At 47.2% G+C, this 9,338-nt stretch overlaps 1 protein-coding gene and 1 pseudogene across 1 annotated transcript; one reads left to right on the forward strand and one right to left on the reverse strand.

Moving 5' to 3' along the window:
* Positions 1-3,327: 3,327 nt before the first annotated feature.
* Positions 3,328-6,154, forward strand: LOC103783978 (cytochrome c oxidase subunit 6A1, mitochondrial). The gene is made up of 3 exons (XM_008957780.5): positions 3,328-3,655; positions 3,805-3,947; positions 5,878-6,154. The coding sequence occupies exons 1-3, from the start codon at positions 3,388-3,390 to the stop codon at positions 5,959-5,961; spliced, it is 495 nt and encodes a 164-aa protein (XP_008956028.2). The 5' UTR covers positions 3,328-3,387; the 3' UTR covers positions 5,962-6,154.
* Positions 4,861-5,003, reverse strand: LOC112436853 (U2 spliceosomal RNA; annotated as a pseudogene).
* Positions 6,155-9,338: the final 3,184 nt, after the last annotated feature.

The following is a 9,338-nucleotide window of genomic DNA, read 5'->3' on the forward strand; positions in this document are numbered from 1 at the left end:
AGTCCTAACTACTTAGGATGCTCGTTAGGTGCAGTGGCTCATGCTTGTAATCCCAGCACTTTGGGAGGCCGAGGCAGGTGAATCACTTGAGGTCAGGAGCTTGAGACCAGCCTGGCCAACGTGGTGAAGCCCCATCTCTACTAAAAAATTCACAAATTAGCCGCGTGTGGTGGCGCACGCCTGTAATCCCAGCTACTCGGGAGGCTGAGGCAGGAGAATTGCTTGAACCCAGGAGGTGGAGGTTGCAGTGAGCCAAGATTGTGCCACCACACTCCAGCTTGGGTGACAGAGCAAGACTCCATCTCAAAAAAAAAATTTGTTATACAAAGGAATGAATAAATGCATATTACATTATTACATTCCTATTGTAGAGAAGAGGAAGCATAGCTGGTGGCAAACCAGAGATTTGAACCCAGGAGTTCCTGATCCCTGTCTTGAACACTTTCTTTTTCTTCTTTTTTTAGAGATGGTGTCTTGCTATGTTGCCCAAGCTGGACTTGAACTCCTGGGCTTAACGGATCCTCTGGCCTCAGCCTCTCAAGTAGCTAGGACTACAAGCAAGCCCGGCTAGCTTAGACCCTTTGTATGGCCCCAGTGTGGGGCCTCATATACCCTTTGGCTGTGTTTGAGGACGTGTTTGACAGATTTGATGATCTTGATTGCACCGTGAAGTATAAATACTTAGGCTACTCGAGAAAGATTTCATGCTAAATCAGGTCTTAAAGCTCTAGTAATATGATCCTAAGGTTTTGTCTTCATGAAACTGCATGACCTTAAGGCATCGGTTTCAGCTAACCTGCCCAAGGCCACACAGGCTGTAAGGGAACAAGATGTGAGCCCAGCCTTCTCACACTAGAGTCCCTGTTTGTTCTCCTACCTGGACTTTTTTGTTGTTGTTGTTGTTTTGAGACCAGAGTCTCGCTGTGTCGCCAGGCAACAAGCAAGAGATTCTCTTGCTTCAGCCTCCCATGTAGCTGGGACTACAGGCTTGCGCCACGACGCCGAATAATTTTTGTATTTTTAGTGGAGACGGCGTTTCACCATGTTGGCCAGGCTGGTCTCGAACTCCTGACCTCAAGTGACCCACCTGTCTCCGCCTCCCAAAGTGCTAGGATTACAGGCGTGAGCCATAGCGCCGGCCTTTTTTTTTGTTTTGAGATGGGAGTTCAACTCTTGTTGCCCAGATTGGAGTGCAATGGTGCAATCTCAGCTCACTGCAACCTCTGCCTCCTGGGTTCAAGCGATTCTCCTGCCTCAGCCTCCCAAGTAGCTGGGATTACAGGCATGTACCACCATGCCCGGCTAATTTTGTATTTTTAGTAGAGATGGGGTTTCACTATGTTGGTCAGGCTGGTCTCGAACTCCTGAACTCAGGTGATCCACCCACCTTGGACTCCCAAAGTGCTGGGATTACAGGCATGAGCCACTACATGCAGCCCCCAGGAGCTCTTGATCTGAGGCATAAAGATGCTTAGAGGGTTTCCAAATATATTTTATGGTCACCTATTCTCCCAACAATGTGTGCTATACTGTGTGTTTACACATAGGTGTGTCTTTAGAGGAAAGGGTTCAAAGCTTTCATTAGATTCTTTTTTTTTCTAATAAAGAAAAAAGCTTTGTTGCCCAGGCTGGTCTCAAACTCTCAAGCTCAAGCAATCTGTCCGCCTCGGCCTCTCAAAGTGTTGGGATTACAGCCATGAGCCACCACGCTGGTCCTCATTACATTCTCAAAGGGGCCTATTGAAAAAAAAAAAAAAAAAGGTGGGGCACAGTGGCTCACGCCTGTAATCCCAGCACTTTGGGAGGCCGAGGAAGGCGGATCACAAGGTCAGGAGATGGAGACCATCCTGGCCAATATGGTGAAACCCTGTCTCTACCAAAGTACAAAAAAAAAAATTAGCCAGGCGTGGTGGTGCGTGCCTGTAATCCCAGCTATTCAGGAGGCTGAGGCAGGGGAATCGCTTGAACCCGGGAGGCGGAGATTGCAGTGAGCTGAGATCGCGCCACTGCACTCCTCCAGCCTGGCAACAGAGCAAGATTCCGTTTCAAAAAAAAAAAAAGTTTACTGTCATTTTATGTTATATACTTTTTTTTTAAAGTTTTATTTTTAAAGCTGCTTTTAGACAAGTCGAAGGAAGAAAGAAGGGGATAAGGAGGAAAGAATTTTGTAGACAAAATTTAACAGATGTCAATTTTTTTTTTTTTTTTTTGCCTCCCAGGCTGGAGTGCAGTGGCATGATCTCAGCTCACTGCAACTTGCCCTCCCAGGTTCAAGCGATTCCTGTGCCTCAGCCACCTGGGTAGCTGGGATTACAGGTGTGCGCCACCATGCCCAGGTAATTTTTGTATTTTTAGTAGAGTTGGGGTTTCACCATGTTGGCCAGGTGGGTCTCGAACTTCTGACGTCAAGTGATCAGCCAGTCTCGGCATCCCAAAGTGCTGGGATTAGAGGCGTGAACCACCACTCCCGGCCAGATGTCAATTTTTGTTTCCACAATTTCAAGGAAGAGAAAGCCAGTGTGACCAGAGGTCAAAAGATGAGAATGTTGGCCGGGTACGGTGGCTCATGCCTGTCATCCCACTATTTTGGGAGGCCGAGGCAGACAGATCACCTGAGGTCAAGAGTTTGAGACCAGCCTGGCTAACATGGTGAAACACCGTCTCTACTAAAAATACAAAAGAATTTGCTGGGTGTGGTGGTGCGTGCCTGTAATCCCAGCTACTCAGGAGGCTGAGGCAGGAGAACTGCTTGAACCTGGGATGCAGAGGTTGCAGTGAGCCGAGATTGCGCCGCTGCACTCCAGCCTAAGCAACAAGAGTCAAACTCCGTCTCAAAAAAAAAAAAAAAAAGATGAGACTGTTGAGTCAGGATTAGGATCCAGGTCTGCTGGCACCAATTTCAGTGCTCTTTATACTTTCTCTTGCTATTCATTCATTCATCCATTCATTCAGCAAATTTATATCAAGTATCTGGTATGTGCCAGGTATGATTCCAAATTACACCATTCCCAGATTATTCTGAGAATGCTGCAGTGCCAAACTCTTGGTATCACAGACTTTATATTCTAGTGGGGGAGACAGACAAAATAATAATATAACGACGAAGGTGCAATGTTATGTGCTATAAGAAAACGCAGTCGGAGGATGGTGAGGAAGGGGAACGGAATTTTAGATAGGGCGGTCTGGGATCAGAACCTCCAGATGCCCGTCCATGGACTCCAACGAAGGGAGCGATTCCAGGTACCAGGGCACCCTGCACAAACCTCTCTTGAGCTTCCGCCTCGCCCAGGTGGGGACGGTAGGGAGACCGGAGGGCACACGCATGCGCACGAAGGAAACGGTAAAGCCTGAAGGGAGGTGCAGAGCGCATGCTCTCTCTTGCCCGAGATGCCGAGGATTTTGACAAGGACTCTGTCGTCCCGGATGATAGTGCTCAGGTTAATGCCAGTGGGAGGGCGGTGCCCAATAGTAACTTCCTTTGGAGGTTGTAGTACCGCCCCCAGAGCCAATTTTCCACTTCCGCTTCCGGCACTGCGGCAGTCCAGATCAAAAATGGCGGTAGTTGGTGTGTCCTCGGTTTCTCGGCTGCTGGGTCGGTCCCGCCCACAGCTGGGGCGGCCTATGTCGAGTGGCGCCCATGGCGAAGAGGGCTCAGGTACTGGGGCCGGGGTCGACCGGTCGGGCCTCAGCCCCACTCGGGCGAGACAGGGAGGGACTGTGACCTTGGCCCGAGGCCTTGCGGGAGGGAAAGTGAGACCCGGGCCCGCCCCATACCGGCGCTGAACGTTTGTGGCTTCTCCGCAGCTCGCATGTGGAAGACTCTCACCTTCTTCGTCGCGCTCCCCGGGGTGGCAGTCAGCATGCTGAATGTGTACCTGAAGTCGCACCACGGAGAGCACGAGAGACCCGAGTTCATCGCCTACCCCCATCTCCGCATCAGGACCAAGGTACGCCCTTGTACATCTCTTCAAGCGTACGTTCTCTTTTCGTTATGTGTGCCTTAGTGCAAGTTCTTCATTCTCTGAAGGCATGGGTCCCAGGCGTGTACAGCTTGTTTATCCTCACAAACAGAAAATGTATTTTCTTCCATTTTGTGGAAGGACAGCTGACACTTGGGATTACGTCTCAATTCTCTTCTTCAAGTTCATACAATAAGTGCCCTTCAGTTTCCCTTTTCTCCGATTCATCCTACCTCCTGCCTTCTGAGACAGTTCTTTTTTTTTTTTTTTTTTACTTCTGAGACAGTTCTGAAACAGATGTCCGTTGTGTAAAGCCTGGAGGTTTGGGAAATCCAATTAGAGTGGTAAAGTCTGAAGGTGGTTCGCGTAAGCGAACCCAGCAGCTACATGGGAGGCTGAAGCAGGAGAATCCCTTGAACCTAGGAGGCGGAGTTTGCAGGGAGCTGAGATCGTGCCACTGCACTCCGGCCTGGGCAACAGAGCGAGACTCTGGTCTCAAAACAAAACAAAACAACAACAACAAAACATGAGCATCTGGCAGCTACTAGTTGCATAATGAAGAGACTGACAGCTTTCTCTATTCCCCACCAATACCTTTTCTCGACTGTTTTATCATTGGTTGTTGATGTAGATATGTTACAATGATGTGTCCTCTGTTGTTTGCTGTATCTTTAACAAGGGCTTATTCTGATTCTTCAATACTGGCCATGCGCGGTGGCTCACGCCTGTAATCCCAGCACTTTGGGAGGCCAAGGCGGGTGGATCGCCTGAGGTCAGGAGTTCAAGACCAGCCTGGTCAACATGGCGAAACACTATCTCTACTAAAAGTATAAAAAGTAGCCGGGCGTGGTGGCGGGCACCTGTAATCCCAGCTACTCGGGAGGCTGCGGTGGGAGAATCTAGGAGGTTGAACCCAGGAGGAGGAGGTTGCAGTGAGCCAAGATCCAGCCATTGCACTGCAGCCTGGGCAACAGGAGTGAAACTCCGTCTCAAAAAAAAATAGTAATAATATACTTGATCTTAGCCAAAAGGCCGAGAAGCGATGAAAAAAGTTATGATTATGATTATTATTATTATTATTACATCACCTAGCCCATATAGGACTGGCCTTGTAGAAACTTAACCTAGACTCTTGAATTTGTTGAGTCTTTGAGCGGCACTCCCATCCTTGTACAATGCAATTAGAAGCCAAACAGTAAAGGTTTCTCAACCTCAGCACTGTTGACATTTGGGGCTGGGTAATTCTTGTTGGGGGGCTATCTTGTGCATTGTGAAATGTTTAGCCATATTCTTGGCCTGTACCTACTAGGTGGCAGTAGTACCTGCGCAACCCCACTCCCGCTTCCGCCTCCCCCGCCCCCATCACAGTGTCTCCCGATACTACCCAGTGTGCCCTGGAGGGGCAAAATCACCCTGGGTTGGAGACCGTTGCCCTAAAGTAATGCTTTTCAAAGGTAATAGGCAAGATAATTGAGGGTGGGCTGCAGTTTCCCAGCCCAGATATTGTTTGAAGTCTGGGATGGTGCCAGAAATCTGCATTTAATTAAGCATCTCCCTCCCCTAATACTGCCACCATTTTGATATAGGTGATTTGAGGATTACACTTTCATAAACACAGCACTGGATATACTAGTTACTAGGGAGAGGATGATGAGTAACTAACTTGAGCTTGCATTTTCTGCCATCCATATTTGTTTCTGGAATTAAAACTGTCCTGTAGCCAGGATAACTTTAAGGGCTCCCCTGGTAGTTATAAGAGCTCCTTAAATAATGGGAAGGTTGAACTACACCAGTAGATAAAGGACTAATTTCCATTTTGTTTTTATATATGATCTGTCACCCTGTTATAAGCAGTTCATGACGGTGTTCTTTCTAAATTATTTTCTGGAATTATCTAACTGACATCTTCACTCCACAGCCGTTTCCCTGGGGAGATGGTAACCATACTCTATTCCATAACCCTCATGTGAATCCACTTCCAACTGGCTATGAAGATGAATAAAGAGAATCTGGACCACTACCCGGGCACCAGGGACCACAGCACTGGTTTGGACCGTTACTCTGCACATGGACCAGAAAAAGTATATGGGACCTTAAGCTCACCTTCTTTACTTGTATCAAATGATGACTGGTATACTGGTCTCCCATCCCTTTGCTTGTGGCAGGAGATGGCTTAAATAAATAACTTAAACTTAGATTGGTCATGAGCTGAGAGTTACTTTCTTTGGTTGTGTTTTTTCGCAGAAATTAGCATTTGAGCTTCAAGTCAGTGTCCAAGTTGAAAAGAAATTGGCGTTAGTTATTTCTGTTTCCACAGTGAAGGTCTAGGCTGCTATTTAGTGTTACAGGTCCAATTCAGCCCATTGAATAAGTGTTTATAACAGCCCCTCTTGGTTTATTGTGCTTGATGTGGATAAAGGGACCAAGTGGAGTGGTGCTAATTAAGCATCAAGATTAGTCCTTGGTCAGGTGCGGTGGCTCATGCCTGTAATCCCAGCACTTTGGGAGGCTGAGGCTGGCAGATCACCTGAGGTCAGGAGTTGGAGATCAGCCGGGCCAACATGATGAAATCCTGTCTCTACTAAAAATACAAAAATTAGTTGGGTGTGGTGGCGCACTCCTATAGCTGGGTGTAGAGGCTTGAACCCGGGAGGTGGAGGTTGCAGTGAGCCAAGATCGTGCCACTGCACTCCAGCCTGGGCAACAGAGTGAGACTCTGTCTCAAAAAACAAAAGATTGGTCCTTGATGGGCCTGAGATATCAAAGACATTGAATAGCTAGCAGAATGGCTGCAATTTACACCTGAAAGAGGTATCTGTATTTCTCAAGAGGAAGTGCTTGATCTGGGTCTCATCTTTTTCCTGTCCCATTCCACTAGCATTTACTGCAGAATCTTCCCTGTAGTCATAATTTTCTTGAACATGTCAAGTTCTTTTTTTTTTTTTTTTTTTTTTTTTTTTTGTTGAGACGGAGTCTCTTTCTGTTGCCCAGGCTAGAGTGCAGTGGCGCGATCTCCACTCACTGCAAGCTCTGCCTCCCAGGTTCAAGCCATTCCCCTGCCTCAGCCTCCCGAGTAGCTGGGACTATAGGCACCTGCCACCACACCCGGCTAATTTTTTGTATTTTCAGTAGACACAGGGTTTCACCATGTTAGCCAGGATGGTCTCGATCTCCTGACCTCGTGATCCACCCGCCTCAGCCTCCCAAAGTGCTGGGATTACAGGCGTGAGCCACCGTGCCTGGCCTCGAATGTGTCAAGTTCTTACTTTGAGGTAATCTCCTTCAGGGCTGGTAGGGTCAGAAATCTTAAGAGAAACAAAGGGAGTGTGACACATTTCTGCTTATTGGCTTTTCTGTGGAATTAAAACTATCCTGTTTTAATGGATAGTAAATGGTAGTAGTAGTAGTTACAAAACCACTCTGAGAGGGCAATTAATTGCAATCAAAATTTAAAACCTTTATTTTGGCCGGGTGTGGTGACTCACACCTGTAATTCCAGCACTTTGGGAGGCCAAGGTGGGCAGATCATGAGGTCAAGGGATCAAGACCATCCTGGACAACATGGTGAAACCTCATCTCTACTGAAAATACAAAAATTAGCTGGGTGTGGTGGCACACACCTGTAGTCCCAGGAGGCGGAGGTTGCAGTGAGCTCAGATCGCTCCACTGCACTCCAGCCTGGTGACAGAGGAGACTCCGTCTCAAAAAAAAAAAAAAAACTTTTTTATTTTTTTTGAGATGGAGTCTCACTCTGTTGCCCAGGCTACAGTGCAGTGGCATGATCTCAGTTCACTGCAACCTTCTCCCAGGTTGAAGCAATTCTCCTGCCTCAGCCTCCCGAATAGCTGGGACTACAGGCACGTGCCACCACGCTGGGATAATTTTTTGTGTTTTTAGTAGAGACAAGGTTTCACATGTTGGCCAGGCTGGTCTTGAACTCCTAACCTCAGGTGATCTGCCCACCTCAGCCTCCCAAAGTGCTAGGATTACAGGTCTGAGCCACTGTGCCTGGCCAGAGCTGGTTTATTTTATTTTATTTTTTGAGACAGAGTTTCGCTTTTGTTGCCCAGGCTGGAGTGCAATGGTATGATCTTGGCTCACCACAACCTCCACCTCCCAGGTTCAAGCAATTCTCCTGTCTCACCCTCCTGAGTAGCTGTGATTACAGGCATGTGCCACCACACCCGGCTAATTTTTTGTATTTTAAGTAGAGATGGGGTTTCTCCATGTTGGTCAGGCTAGTCTCAAACTCCCAGCCTCAGGTGATCTGCCCACCTCAGTCTCCCAAAGTGCTGGGATTACTGGCGTGAGCCACCGCGCCCAGCCAGCTGGTTTATTCTTAAGGCTCAAAGGAACACTTTCGTGGTAAGGTTCAAGAGGCAACAAGGTATTTCATATTATATTACATTAAACTGGTAATGCAAAAATAAGGCATATACAGTACAGAATAGAGAATCTCATTATCTTTGCCATTTTGTAATATAACAGCCTGCACTTCTGAGTCCCTATAGAGCTGTTTTGGTTGTGGCCAGTCTGAGTTTAGGACAGATGCATTATACTTCAGCTTGCTGCCTGGCCTCCCTTGGCTGGGTTCCAAACATCTTTTATAATCCTTGGATAATGGACCCTAGCCAGTCATAAAATATAAATGAAGAATGTTTTGAAATGACATTAAGGACAAGTCACATTAAATATGATGTAGCAATTGGTAAAGTGGAGAAAAGACAATAGAATTAGGGCCTTCTATAAATCAAGTTTCTTGGTTTATTTTTCAGACAGGGTCTTGCTGTGTCACCCAGCCTGGAGTGCAGTGATACAATCACAGCTCACTGCAGTCTCCACCTCTCAGGCTCAGGTAATTCTCCCACCTCAGCCTTTAGAGTAGCTGGGACTACAGGCACACACCACCATACCCAGCTGATTTTTTTGTAGAGACAGGGTTTCGCTATGTTGCCCAGGCTGGTCTCAAATTCCTGAGCTCAAGTGATCCGCCCATCTCAGCTTCCCAAAGTGTTAAGACTACAGGCATGAGCCACCATACCCGGCCTGTAATTCAAGTTTCATACTACTTTGGGCATCTAATAAAACCAAATTACTCAATTAATTGTGGGGATTACGTGACATTCTGAGGTATGTAAGTGCTCTCCTGATCCTTTTTTGGTACCATAGTGTATTTGTATAGCCTATTGTGGAAATTTTAGAAATCAGTGAGGTTTTGGCTGGGTGCAGTGGCTCATGCCTGTAATCCCAGCACTTTGGGAGGTCAAGAGTTCAAGACCAGCCAACATGGTGAAACCCCATCTCTACTAAAAATACAAAAATTAGCTGGGCATGGTGATGCATGCCTGTAATCCCAGCTACTTGGGAGACTGAGGCAGG

The sequence above is a fragment of the Pan paniscus genome, chromosome 10, assembly GCF_029289425.2.
Source record: "Pan paniscus chromosome 10, NHGRI_mPanPan1-v2.0_pri, whole genome shotgun sequence".
Taxonomy (NCBI): domain Eukaryota; kingdom Metazoa; phylum Chordata; class Mammalia; order Primates; family Hominidae; genus Pan; species Pan paniscus.

Coding starts and splice junctions, on each gene's coding strand:
- LOC103783978 (XM_008957780.5), top strand. CDS start 3,388: ATGCCGAGGATTTTGACAAGGACTCTGTCGTCCCGGATGATAGTGCTC. Junction 3,656..3,804: donor CCATGGCGAAGAGGGCTCAG/GTACTGGGGCCG, acceptor GCTTCTCCGCAG/CTCGCATGTGGAAGACTCTC. Junction 3,948..5,877: donor ATCTCCGCATCAGGACCAAG/GTACGCCCTTGT, acceptor TTCACTCCACAG/CCGTTTCCCTGGGGAGATGG.